A 14,485-nucleotide genomic window follows, 5' to 3' on the forward strand; every position below is an offset into this window, starting at 1 on the left:
TTAAATCTGAATAAAGGTTCAGGAATATGATGCAGTGCTATACAACCACTAAAAACATTATAGGAGATATCCGTGGTTAGGATAAAGACAGACACATACACTAGAATGTTACAGGTTTTATCTTAAGATGCTGGATTTACTTTATATATACTTTGGGATTTTCTGCATTTTTTTCAAATGTTTGATATATGACATTAATAACCAAGGGGAAAAGGAGTAATGCTCCCAGAGTTGTGGAGAAATTATTCTGGGAGGAAGCTGTGGTGGCCAGTGCTACTCAATGGGCTTTCTGGGCATCCACTTTGGTTGAGTGAGCATGTGACTAGCCTGACAAGGGGACTGACAGCTTTTGAGATAGCAGTCTAGGAGGGTCTAGAACTCTTCTCTTACCCAGGCTCTCCGGGATTAGCATGTGTTGGGGCACACCTGTGCTGGACACAAGTAAGAACTGATGTCTTGTTTTATAAACCGCTGAGATATTGGAGTTTTGTTTCTGAAAAGTAACCTGGCCTCTCCTGATTGACACAGAAATGTCTCAAGATATTAGCTCTTAGTTAACACATTTTCCTCCAGCCACTGCTTTCTGCTTGCTGGCCAGAATTTCTCAAAAAGCTGTCAGGAGACACAAGTAGCCCCAGGCAGTTCTAGTCCAGGACCTGGAGACAGACACCTTTTCTATTTCTTTCTGAAGATCTTTGAAGCCCAGTAGGGAATAGTATAGCAAAACTCCCACAAAGAAGTTATTCAACCTTTTTCAAAGTTCGTATCTACAATTATGTTTTTAGAAATTGATCCAGTAAAAATAAGCACAAAAATACACAAAAACATAGATATAAGGATACTGACTACATCACTATTAATGCAGAAATAAAGCAGACAAAATGAAGGAGAGAAAGAGAAAATGAACCATGTGTTCACCAGGAGAGGAGGAGTTAAATAAGACATAGCCATCCATATCTGGAGGTCCACAACGTGCTTAAAAACTATAAAGCAAACCCAAATGTACTGACATGAAAAGACAGATTTATCCAAGATATGTTGAGCAAAATTATTTTCATGTCTATGTTATATAACAGTATAACATAATCTAAATTAAGAAAAAAAATCATATACATACACACTTCTGTGTACAAAGAGAACTAAATAGCTACTTATGTGTGTGTAGCTGATACAAGCAGCTCTAAGTGAACAGGGTGGAATTCAGGAAAGGAAGCACAGTAAAGAGACTTTTACTTTCTGCTACATAAGCTGAAGTTATTATAAAACTGTGGGATACTTTTGAAAAATAAAAGCAGAATTATTTTAGGGGAAAACATTAGTAAATACCACTATATTTGGCCTTAAGAATAATCTTTGGAACAAAAGCCTCTTTTCCCCTAGACAGAACGGTATGAACTACTAGAAACAACTAACCTGGGTCCTCCCTGAAGGACCATAGTCACTGGACCCACAAGGTGTGTCACGCCCCCGACACGCACAGCAGCCGTCAGCAATTCCCGCATGTGCACCAGTGCCTGCTTTCGAGTATTTCCCCGCCGCCACCTCGTCTGTGCAGCCAGAAGAAAGCTGCTGCTGGACACCTGAAAGGCATGAGAAGGAAGTCCACCTGACTCTTCGTGACTGTTCCAGGCCCCCGGTGCTGTTAGGTGCTATTTGTCTGTAGTCAGCAAAACATGACCTACAGCTTGGTCAGGGTTAGTGCCGATGAAAGCAAACAGTTGCCCCAGCAGGACACTGTAGGTGGGCTTGTCCCTGCTATCCTCAATGGCCAATGACTGCAGGAGAGTAAAGGAGCTGCTGCGGTGGCTGGTCACATGGCGCCGCCTACAGGAAAACAAAATAGCACTAGATCACAAAACAAGAAACTCACTCAGGGAGTGTGTTTTGATGAATGTATTCAGCTGCATGTGGGAATCCAACCTTAGCCATTAGCCATTTACCTCTGATTTGCTCTAGTAAATTCCAAATCTTCATTACCAATCATTTCCAGGTCAGAAGGAGCCGACATGCTGCGAAGAAAAACAGGCTGCCGCACAGCATGAGATATCACCTTTGTTTCTGAAGCTGATTTACAAGCTGGAACAGAAAAGAATAAAAAGATTGGCATATCTGCTGATTTGTGAGGACAGCAACAACAGTTATGCTACCACTCTAAGAGTATCTTCGCTTTCTAGGAGAGTTCATCCACGAAACTAGTGAGTACGGCACACTGATGGTTCTTAGGCTAGATATTAGGGTAAAAAAATGTTTAAACCTAGATATTAGGGTAAAAAAATATTTTAAGTGTGAAAAACCATAATCATTTTATTAAATTTGGTTTTTTAAAAAAAGGCTGACTCATTTAATTTCATAAACTCTCAATGTTCACCTTCATATAAGCATTCTAAAAAGCCAGAAAGGACAGAGAAAGTAATTTCTGGAATCAAAAATTTCTTAATTCAAATGAATTATTTGAATCTGTCTTAAGAATGATTAGGCAGGGGATCCCTGGGTGGCTCAGCGGTTTGGCGCCTGCCTTTGGCCTGGGGCGCGATCCTGGAGTCCCGGGATCGAGTCCCACATTGGGCTCCCGGCATGGAGCCTGCTTCTCCCTCTGCCTGTGTGTCTCTGCCTCTCTCTCTCTCTCTCTCTCTCTCTCTCTCTATGTCTATCATAAATGAATAAACAAAATCTTAAAAAAAAAAAGAATGATTAGGCAGTGTCAGTCTAAAAACAATTTTTGAAGATGTTATTTGTCAGCAAACTATTATTTCATGATCTCTGATGGCAAGAGCCTCTTGGAAAGCATCATCAGTCTTCCTGAGTAGTTAAGTCTTTATACAAAACCTTTAATTAACCAAGGCCTAATGTGACCAGGGACATGATCAGCAGACCATCTTGGTATGTGATCATACTGCACACATTCAGCACACTTCCCCTGACAGTCTCAGCAAATGGTCTCCTTTGACCAGGGTTGGACACCTCAATCACCCTAGACTTCTTTCCCATGTGAGGAGAGCCCTGGGCACTCAACTAGGATGAAAACAAGTTCATGTGCTTGGCAGTATCCATTGGACAATGGGGTTTGATAACCTGGAGTCTCATGTTTACTCATCCTGCTCTCTCAAGGTAAGAATCAACACTTGTCATTATGGGCTATCCCCCAGTATTGGGGATCCTGCTTAAGAAAGAAGACTCACTGATTTCCCTGAGAAATGTCCTTTCAGGCTAACAATTAAAATGTGACCAGGAAAAAAATTAATAATGAAAATTCATGTTAGAAGTTTCCACATAATTACCAAAGGTGCAATGCAAACTCGGCTTTAAGAGGAAAATCTTACAAGATTCACAATGTCAATTGCCTAATCGTACACATTACTATGAAAATGACAAGCTGGGGTGCCTGGGTGGCTCAGTTGGTTGAGTGTCTGCCTTCAGCTCAGGTCATGATCCCGGAGTTCTGGGATCAAGTCTCATGTTGGGCTCCCTGCTCAATGCCTGCTTCTCCTTCCTCAGCTTCTCCCCCCACTCATGTTCTCTCTCCTTCTTTCTGTCTCTCACTAGCTCTCTCAAATAAAGAAAATATTTTAAAAAAAGAAAATGACAAGCCATAAACTAAAAGTAAGGGGCACTAGATTTTAAAAATAGACATCCCTGGGCAGCCCAGGTGGGTCAGCAGTTTAGTGCCTGCCTTCGGCCCAGAGCGTGATCCCGGGGATCCAGGATCAAGTCCCATGATGGGCTCCCTGCACGGAGCCTGCTTTTCCCTCTGCCTGTGTCTCTGCCTCTCTCTCCCTTTCTCTGTGTCTCTATGAATAAATAAAATCTTTAAAAAAACAGACATCCCTGGGCTCCCAAGAAAAACTAAAACTAAACCCCTGATACTCAGTTGACTCACAAAACACACAAATTCAATGAAAAGTCCTTCTTGGCTGGAAAAAGTAAAAGGCAAAATTTTTTAAATGTTGACATTTCTTTTTCTCCCTCCTAGAAGAACACAAGAGTGATTTTTCTCTCAGTAGCTGATGTATATTTTATGAACAGACTAGTGCAGAATGCCTGTGTGGGGCTGGCTTTGTACCCGGTGTTTCCGCGGGGGTCCCCGAGATGCTTCTTGTGAGGCCAGACTGGGCCGCGATGGTGACATGTAACAACAGCTCGGCTCGGTTCATTAAACTCTTCACTAATGTCTTCGTTTTAGCCAGTGGGTGCAAGGGTTTCTGAATGAGAGAATTCACTTCTTGCAGGAACTTCTCCCTATAAAGAAAGGCTGATGTGCATTTAGTCGTTCTTAGGTTCACCAAAACCAAGGTTTTTTAATTACAAAGGATATAAGTAGAGGAAAACTAAGCAAAAGTATCATTCCCCTTCCAATTTCTCCAGCCAAGAGAACAGTGCTATAAATGAACTGATTTTAGTTCTTTTTGTCCAGTTTCTGATGCCTATATGCTAACTTTGGAAGGCTAAAATAAAAATTTCCAAGTTTACAAATGAGTTCCAACTCAAATATTTAGTAAATGTATACGATTTTTAAAAATATCTATTGTGGGACGCCTGGGTGACTCAGCGGTTTAGCATCTGTCTTTGGCCCAGGGCGTGATCCTGGAGACCCAGGATCGAGTCCCACATCAGTCTCCCTGCATGGAGCCTGCTTCTCCCTCTGCCTGTGTCTGCCACTCTCTGTGTGTCTCTCATGAGTAGATAAATAAAATCTTAAAAAAATATATATATCTATTGAGACTAAATTTTCACATTTTGTTTTAAGCATCAAGGCAGTAAATTAATTTTACACAGTTATTAACATCACTAACCTTAGTGATAGGACCATGTTTTCAAGATCATTTCCATCAAAGGAGACTTCTTTCATTGAACACAAAAGTTCTAGTTCTTTCATTTTGTTCTAAAGAGGAAAAATCAAGAAAAGATGGTAGCCAGGATCTGTAAAAAGTGAGTTTTACTGTTCATGTTAAAAGGAGCAGAGAATTTCGGGGCGGGGGGGGGGGGGGGTGGAGAACCACTATCTCTGGTCCATATTTCTATGCCAGAGCACATTTGCAAGTCCCTATTTAATATTTTTATGATTACAAATGACATCAACTATTTCCTGTGGACTTCCTTGGTCCTTATAACTAGTTGCTCTTTGTTTCCTAAAGTTTGCAATCAAAATTTGATAATGATGGTAACTTCCTGATAAAACTATCAGTTAAAAATAACTTAATAATTTATATTTGGAATATTGATATGTTGATCTAATTGATTTTATTAACCTTTGTAAAGAATGGGCACATTTTGGCATGTGTAACATTTTAATAGGTAATATTATTTGGGCTCTACACACACACACACACACACACACACACACACACACAATACATACCTTTGCACTGTAAATACCAATGCCCAATGATAAATCACACAACTTGCTCACCTCATTGAAATGGTAATCATAGAAGAAAGGCATGTTGTTCTCCAGCTTCCCTTGCATGGCATCATCAACCTCACTTTGCCATTTCTGTTCCAATTCAGCAACACTCTGATACATTAAAAAATAAAACAATGTGAGAAGGGATGCAAAATAAAAACGTGCAATCTGCAAATTTGGAAGTTTTAGTTGTAACTTTTTAAAAATTCAGGTCACTTTTTCAACTTTGTTACATTTCTAGGGAAGAAATTATTTCTGACAGCTGTAAGAGAAATCTAAGCACATTAGCCTTCGCTTACCTGCAGCTGTCTCTCCATGGCATTGAGTTTCTTGAAGGTCTCACCCATAATTTTACATAGTAAGTCATATTCCTCTGCATGTTCTTCTTGATACTGGAAATTTATTAGAGACTGCAGTGCATCAACCAAGTTCAAGTGCTTAATAACACAGGATACCACCATTTCCTCCATCACATCTGGCTGAATTACCTCTCTGTGATTACAATAGAAACTCATCAGGTATATGCCATGCTCTCAAACTACCAATCCAGTATTCAATAGGTTGAAGGGTATAGGCTTTGATTTAAATATATTAAATATTCACCATACCTTCTTTATTACAATAAAGAGGCATGAACATCATGATAGCTTTCATATCAAGTGGGCAATAATTTGTAATATGTTTAGATGACAAAACTGACATCAGCTGATAAAATGAAAAAAATTAAAGAGACTTCATTTTTTATAATTTTTACATTTTTAAAAATATTTCATTTATTTATTCATGAGAGAGAGAGAGAGAGAGAGAGGCAGAGACACAGGCAGAGGGAGAAGCAGACTCCATGCAGGGAACCAGATGTGGCACTTGACCCCGGGTCTCCAGGATCATGCCTGGGCCAAAGGCAGCACTAAACCGCTGAGCCACACAGGCTGCCCTAATTTGTACATTTTGAGCTAGAGTCATATTAAAGCTAGATGAGGCCTAAGACTAACAAAAGGTCTTTGGCACCATTTGTGTGCCAATTAATTTTATGCAGTAGCATGGCTTGTGGTATTTTGTACATATGGATATTGGGCTGAAAACGAATGGCGCTTTTGTATTTTTCATTTTAAATTTCAACTATTCTTAAATTTTTTCTTTCTGAAATGGCCCATCATGCCTCAGAAGACAGGGCAGAGGCCGCCAAAATGACTTTAAGCAAGAATACCACAAAGATGTTTGTAGCTGCATGACTTCACATTCCAGATTAGAGACCCCTCAACATCTCTCTCTAGACTAAGGAAACCAAAGTTGAGGACTACGAGGAGGCAGTCAAACCACCTGAGAAAAACTCAGAACTTGTCAAACTTTAGCATGCCTCAGCATCCTATGCTTGTCAAACTTGTCAAAACATCCCCACCCTCAGAGGTTCTAATCCAGCAGATGTGAGATGCAGCCCAAAAACTGACAAGTGCTCCAGTGGTGCTACTGCTGCTGCCCTGGGGCCTATACCTTGATATCAGATGGCCTGGAATACCCCCAGAGCATGTGGTTAGTGTTCATTAAGTAAATGTAAAATTAAAGGTTCATTTGCTACACTAGGATAAGAAATTTACCCCCTTCCATTGTTTAAATATCTTTTTCCAATGGGAAAAATAAAGCAATAGAGCACTATTTAGCAACATACTTTATACTTGGTCTGAATTGAGGTCTAGCACGCCCAGAAATTTCCCTGAGCTTTATCATAATTCCTGGAGGCAGCCTGATCCGGGGCAAGTCAAAGTAGTTTCCAACAGGAGGCACAAGAACATCAGAGGGGTAGGTGAATTCTCTGTCTTCCTCAATGGTCAGTGGCAGTGGAGATGGGCTTGGAGTCAGGGCAGGAGAGATCACACCATTGGCCTCCACCTGCCACTGGCACCTGGACAGACAGAAAAGAGGTTCTTCATTTCCTCTTCCATCTGGAAAACCACTTAAGGTTTGCAGATATATCAAACATATGAAGGATCACATCATGTATTAGGTATTTATCAAACATTTTCCAGAGGCTAAAGACCCAGGAGCATTATATGAAACCACATCTTTGGGAATCTACCTCCTCCCCAACATTTTCTTATGAAAACTTTTAAATATACAGAAAAACTGAAAGTAGTCCATGGTTAATGCCCATATAACCACCACCTAAATTCTAGAACAAACATTATGATACATTTGTTTTATCACTCATCTACTTATCCTTTTGGGGATCCTTTATTTAATTATATCATGTGCAGGTTGGAGAAAAGCTTATGAGCTATAATTTCAAATCTAGTAAAGTAAGGGCCAGATGGCAGTTTGGTATAATTTTCACCTTCTTTCTTAACGACAATGGCACCCATGGGATCATCAGGCAGTATGCACAATGAGCTGGGAAATGGACTAAAAGTAGTTTTCCACACGAAGCCCTTTTTTCTTTGTGAGCAAAGCTAGCCCTAGCTGAGCCTTTTACCTTTGTAAGAGTTTGGACCGCAATAGCTCCTGACAGGCTTCCTCTTCTTTGGTAATTTCTGGTCCATTATACAGGATTCTCAACATGGAACAAGCTAACACAGACAGACCTAAAGCCAGGTCTACCAGAAAGGGCAAGCCTCCAGATACGTCCTCCGATGACTCCTACAACGCAGACAGGAGCAAATCACACTGGTCAGTGTACATGGCGGGGCACTTCCACTTGTGCTGCACCACACTGCACGGTCCCTGACCACAGAGGCTTACAGAGCAGCATCACATATCACTGCTATGGGACACAGGGACAGTACCCAATACCATGAGTAGCAAGATGGTAGCATGGAGAAATGACCACAGAGGGGAGTCTCAACACAATTCTGGAGAGAGAAAGAGCTGATAAGACTCCATATTAGAGACAGCACAAATCACATGCAAGATTCTTTGGACTGATTCCTTTCTGCTGTGCCTATCTGGGTATAAATCATTATTTTGCTTTGTCATCTCCATCCTGTGCTTGAGCCAAGATGTTGTCAATCCATCTACTGAATTCATTCAACAAGTACCTGAGCATATTATTCTAGGTGCTTGAAAAACAGCAGAAAAGAAGATCCCTGCCCTCATGGAGCTTCCATTCTGGCAGATACTTCTTTTTTTATTTTATTTATCTATTCATGAAAGACACAGAGAGAGAGAGAAAGAGAGAGAGAGAGAGAGAGGCAGAGACACAGGCAGAGGGAGAAGCAGGCTCCACACAGGGAGCCCAATGTAGGACTCGATTCTGGGTCTCCAGGATCATGCCCTGGACTGAAGGTGGCGCTAAACCGCTGAGCCACCTGGGCTGCCCTGGCAGATACTTCTACTCTCAAGAGTGTTAGCTTGGTTAAATTCAAGCAATCTCCAAGCCTAAAACAGGTTTTACAAATCAGGCAACTCTAGGGTTTAGAAGAATTCCTACCACTCTCTTCTCTTTTTCCAGGTGAGAGAAGAATTTACATAGATTCCTAAGGGAAAGTTACTATTTGAAACTGCTAAAAGGAGTAGATTAAACTCATATACAGAGTATAACAGTGTAATTAAGCAGAGACAGACCTAGACTAGCAAGATGAGCCTTTGAGAATAGAATGAAAATGTGATCCCACTACTGTAAAAACCCAGAAGCCCACTGTTTACTTCTATTAGGTGTGCGAGTCTTCTTCGCCCTATGGAAAGATGCTGGAGGCAGATCACCTCTCCAGGCTTTGAAGACAGAGTCCCTAGCAACAGATTCTTTCTGTGCTGCCAAATGGATTTTAGGTTTTATTCCACAAAACTACTACTTATGAGAGTCTACTAATGCCAAATGGAAGAGAAGATGAAACCATGGCTCATATTCTGCTCTGTTTCCAGAGCAAATATGATGTATGTAACCAAGGCACACAGGAGAAAGTACATTATGCCCACAGCAGTGGTTAGATTCAAGTACCTGAGCGCGAACTGTGCAAGCAAAGCCCCACATAGCTTTATCAGGAGTGTTGTGTTCACGGCCACTTCTCATTTCAAAGGAGAAGGTGACTGTATCTCCTTCCACCTTAAAATTTAAGGGGGGAAAATACACTTTAAAAACAAGACACATGACTTTCAAGAGAGCAATGAATTTCAGAGATTTACTTTCAAAAGGACCACAGCAATATTGTACTCCTTTTGTCAATCGCTTGTTTGACTCAAATTCCATCCCCTCTCATCTGGACACCAATCTTCCAGGTGTCTCTCCTGACCAGGTAGGTTTGGGGATGAGGCATCTGTGAAAAGGGCCACAAGTGCCCAATAGCAGGATCAGAGTAAAGATTAAATCTTGAGCATAATTTCAGTAAGTTCCTCAGGCTTCTAGTCTTTCTGCCCTCCCCCTGTCCACTTCACCACCTCACTTGTGCTGGTACGGCAGGCAAACGGCCCGTATCTTGAAGAACACAGAGTGCTGGAAGACCTTGCTCTGTATTGTAGAACCAACACCACAAGTAAGAAACAAAACGTAGGAAATGAAAGAACAATTAAAAGTGTTGTGCTGATGCAGATTTGGATGCATCGGGACTACATTGCTGGAAGTAATTTGCTGTCTGTGGCTCAACTAAAGAGGGTATGTAATGCATTTGAGAGCAAGGCTCCAAGAACAGACTGGAGAGTTTTTCAGGTTTTAGTGGGCATTTCAGTTCATAGTTATATTCTAGGTAGATATGTTGTAGTTCCAGGGCCCTAATTACAAAGCATGGCTGATTATCTTATCAATTTGAGAATGGATTAGTCTTGCTCCAAAGGCTCAAATTCATTTGAAAACACCCATTCCACATTTTTTAACTGCAAAGGCCTTCTGGTTCTAGGATACCCATCACAGCAGAGGGCAGAGAAGAAGCAAAGTGGAAGAACTAGCAGGCCTTTTAATGGACAGGGAAGGAAATACTGTGAGCACTCAGTTCCTGGACAATGGATCCCAGTTCTGGAGTGGACAGGGGTCTGATGCCCTACAAGTGAAAGGAGAGTCATTCTGAATGAGGTCATGAATCTATAGGCCTGGCAAGAGAGCCCCAGCTCAACAAAGCACCCATGGACAATTTTTTTTTTCTGGAATTGGAGTTAATGCTCGAGCCCAGAGGAAATGGGAGTTCATTTTTCTTTTCTAGGCAGTGGATCTGACTAGATACCATACCTTCACCAAGTCTTTGGGCCAGCCAGTTCCTAAGACACTACGGCTGCCATATCCCAGTGTGTTGCCTCCATACTCAGCAACCTTCCTACTGTTTGTGTTAGGCCCCGCATATATCACCAACTTCAAAACAGAAAATATACTGTTAGACTGTAAAAGAAAAACAAAAACAACATCTACAAATAAAAAGGCTGCAAAGAAATGTTTGTTTAAAAATACATTTATAACCAGGTACTGGTGTCATTATTATAGAACTAATATTCCCTGATTTTTTAGGTACAAGCAATACTGGTTTGGGTGCAAATATTGTCACAATTTAATTGCCTTGGGGAACCTCACATTAACATAGTTCTAACTCAGCTATTATACATATATGTTTTAAGTAGTTATTTTAATGCTCAATAGTGATATTTAACTTATTAATAACAGGTACAGTTTGCCCATTTAGTCCTCCCCCAAATTAATAAAGTGAGCAAATACAGATGAAAAGATGGTTATATCTAACACAACAAAATAAAGGCAAAAACAAACAAACATAAAAACACAAAAAACAAAAATTCAATGAATGAGGATTTTAAAAAATGCAACAAATTGAAAATAAGCCATATATTTTTAGAATGTTGCTTAATGGTATAAAAAAGAAAATGACACAAATTTAGGCCAGAAAGGGGGCCACTGCTTCTTGGGTCAGTTTTCACATATCAATTCTTTTCTTCAATAAAGGTCATTCATTTATATCCAATTAACCAACTTTCTAATATGCAGGAGATATACTTAGAAGTCATTTGGCATTCAAATCCTTCCACTGGAAGAATGAGGCTCTGGGTTCTGTAAATACTAAGTCCTGTCTTCTAACATGCACTCTGACCACTTCTGACTGCACAAGAGAACTCTGTGTGGATCTAGAAGCTCCACTTTGCCCTTGACACTTATCATGTTGTGCTCTCTTACCCTTTTGGACTTTTTGCTGACACCAACCAGGGACCACTGGAAAAGTAACTATTACTTTTATCTGTTTAGTATGTCTCGCTGTGCCCCCACATTTAACACTGATACCCCCCCCTCACACACAGGTGTGGGCTAGCATATGACAGAAGACACAAATTACTTGTTTTTAAAGGGGAAACAAAATGACACCGACTGATATGGTGACCTCTCCAGTTCTATTTTATTTACTTTTATTTTTTCTTAAGGATTATTTATTTATTCATGAGAGACACAGCGAGAGAGAGAGAGAGAGAGAGAGAGAGAGAGAGAGAGAGAGAAGAGACACAGGCAGAGGGAGAAGCAGGCTCCACGCAGGGAGCCCGACGTGGGACTCAGTCCCAGGTCTCCAGGATCATGCCCTGGGCTGAAGGCAGTGCTATACCACTGAGCCACCCGGGCTGCCCCTCTCCAGTTCTATTTTAAACATTCATATCACTTTAATCTAGGAAATGGGGGTAGCTGATGCCAGGAGCTACAAGGTGGGGAAGGCTGATGGCAGATTTATTCTTTTTTTTTTTTTTTTTTTTTTTTTTTAGGAGATTTATTCTTTGAAAGGCCCACCAAAGACCACTGTCTAAATTCTCTTGCCTCTAGCTAAAGTGAGTTTTGGAGGTAAACCCTAAACCCCTCTGGACACCTGGGAATCTTCAATATCCTTAAAGATGATGGGAAAGAGGATTCTATAATTGGCTCAGCGATGTGTTTCACCATCTCAGAGTATGTACCTTAAGAAGTTCTTTATTTTGACCTATAAATTCCCCAGGATGGGATTTAAGACCTTTGCCCTTACTCAGTTCTTAGAGGAGATGACAGATAGCTAACAATCTACATAAAAATAGCCCTTTATATGTACAAAGCTATTAGATAATCTTTCAGTTGCTCTGGTATAAAGTTATGTGTGACAACTTCATTCACCTTTCATCCTAAATTCAACATGACAGTTTGCAATGCAACAATATAAACAGAAGAAAACACTTCTACCCCTCAAATGTTTCCTTTCACTTAAAATTGTTAAACCACCAGATTGGAAACTACTTTTTTTTCAAAATCTACATGGGCCTGGAGATCCTGACAACAAAGAAAAAATAATCTCAATAAAAATTAAACAGATCCTAGCATATCTGAAACTCTTCTAAAAGGCCACCCTTTCCCAAAGAATACACGAGAAGCAGTTACGACTTTTCTAGATGAATGTACATTATCTGTCTACAGGAATTCCAAGCAGAGAAGGCAGGCAGTAGGTAAGCAGTAAGGAAAACTTCCTTTAACTCAGATCTAAACTTCTGAAAGCTTACAAAAGTACACTTTCAACATGTCATGAAAACACAGTTCTTAGACCACAGAAGTGCTGGTTCTTTACTTCCCCAACCACTATCCTTCAAGGCATATCTTAAGAAAGCTCTCCAAAGAGACATCTGCAGACAGAAATAAGTCAAGAATGGTGACCAGAAGCAAAGAAAAATAAGAAGCATCTAAGAAATCAGCTTATTGGAGGTGGAACCAATACTAAGCTAATCTTGCTTACTTTGTCATAGTCATATTGTGAAGAGCATCTGCTATCAAATCTAAGGTACAAGCAGCGAGCTCCTGGAATGTGGACAGTTTCTTTAAATTTATAGTTGTCTCTGACAGGGTGGACTGTTTCCACAGTCTTGCCGGCAGCCCATGGAGCAGGAATCTTTAAACCAGTGAGAAACCCTGGCTCTTCCTTTTCTTCCAGCATCCTAAAACCAGACAAAGAGGAAGTGACTTAGCTTAGTAGCAAGGAGAGGAAAAAGGAGTTGTACACATAGTAAAATGTAAAAGGTTAAGAAATCTTGTTTTATTTTTCCACATCCTCACGGCTTTTAAATGCTAGGTATCAGTGGCAATCAGAAACATTTTTAAAACTCCTATATTTAAGACTCTTTTGTTGTTGTTGCTGTTGTTTGACAATGCATTTGCATTTTCCCCCTCTCTTTTGAAGAAGGAAAGCCCAATTTGTATCCAGGAGAGGACCTCACCAACTCTCATTTCAAATTTCTCAGGAAAAAAAAGGATGCTATAAAGTGCCCTTAAGATTGGTCACTTTCCAAATCCCCCAGGATCAAGGTCCCTTTTGATGATATCTCAATGTCAATTGTTGAAAATTCCATCAGTCTACATGACTACTTTTTACTGTAATTTTTACCAAAGAAAAGTGCCTTCAGACAAACATTATATGGTCTCATTCATTTGAGGAATATAAAAAATAGTGAAAAGGAATAAAGGGGAAAGGAGAAAAAAATGAGTGGGAAATATCAGAAAGGGAGACAGAACATGAAAGACTCCTAACTCTGGGAAACGAACTAGGGGTGGTGGAAGGGGAGGTGGGCAGGAGGTGGGGGTGACTGAGTGATAGGCACTTGACGGAATGAGCACTGGGTGTTTATTCTATATGTTGGCAAATTGAAATAAAAAATAAATTTATAAAAAAAAAAGTGCCTTCAAAGTCCTCTTACCTACTGTAATTAAACTCTCAAAGACTTCCCAGCCCAAGGCTGTGACACAAACTCCTAAAATTGATGCTTAGCTGTTGCAGAATGGATTCCCTTCTTTCAGCTCTGCGCTAGCTAATATGGCAGCCACTTAGTCAAATGTGGCCATTCAAATTGAATCTGAATTAAAAACAATTGAAAATTCAGTTTCTTGAGTACATTAGCCACACTGATGGTCACCAGTAGCAGTGTGTGGCTATGGCTGATGGTCCTGGACAACACAGTTGCAAAGTTTTGTCACTGTACAAAGCTCAGTTGCATAGCACACTGTTACAGAGAAACACAAAAAGTTGTCCCTTTCTGATCAAAGATAGCTTTAATAACATATAATTGACACATAACAAACTGCACGTATTTAAAATGTACAACTTGGTAAGTTTGGACATATGTATATACTCATGAAGTTTCCTCTTTCCTCTCAGTAATCCAAGCAATCAC

General features: G+C 40.3%; 1 protein-coding gene across 9 annotated transcripts in view; it reads right to left on the reverse strand.

Annotated features, from left to right (window-relative positions):
* The window catches only part of HECTD4 (HECT domain E3 ubiquitin protein ligase 4), a 185,988-nt gene that overhangs the window by 69,560 nt on the left and 101,943 nt on the right, over window positions 1-14,485 (reverse strand). For 5 of the 9 annotated variants that reach the window (XM_026018774.2, XM_072725163.1, XM_026018776.2 and 2 more), the window contains exons 21-32: window positions 13,057-13,255; window positions 10,548-10,694; window positions 9,330-9,434; window positions 7,869-8,032; window positions 7,068-7,301; window positions 5,701-5,893; window positions 5,408-5,512; window positions 4,791-4,879; window positions 4,061-4,236; window positions 1,941-2,076; window positions 1,683-1,824; window positions 1,414-1,580 (exon numbers count right to left, since the gene is read on the reverse strand). In XM_026018774.2, the coding sequence (XP_025874559.1) occupies window positions 1,414-1,580; window positions 1,683-1,824; window positions 1,941-2,076; window positions 4,061-4,236; window positions 4,791-4,879; window positions 5,408-5,512; window positions 5,701-5,893; window positions 7,068-7,301; window positions 7,869-8,032; window positions 9,330-9,434; window positions 10,548-10,694; window positions 13,057-13,255 (1,857 nt within the window). The remainder of the gene's footprint in view (window positions 1-1,413; window positions 1,581-1,682; window positions 1,825-1,940; window positions 2,077-4,060; window positions 4,237-4,790; window positions 4,880-5,407; window positions 5,513-5,700; window positions 5,894-7,067; window positions 7,302-7,868; window positions 8,033-9,329; window positions 9,435-10,547; window positions 10,695-13,056; window positions 13,256-14,485) is intronic. The other 4 variants (XM_026018777.2, XM_072725162.1, XM_026018778.2 and 1 more) reach the window with 1 other exon arrangement.

The sequence above is a fragment of the Vulpes vulpes genome, chromosome 10 (genome assembly GCF_048418805.1).
Source record: "Vulpes vulpes isolate BD-2025 chromosome 10, VulVul3, whole genome shotgun sequence".
Lineage (NCBI taxonomy): Eukaryota > Metazoa > Chordata > Mammalia > Carnivora > Canidae > Vulpes > Vulpes vulpes.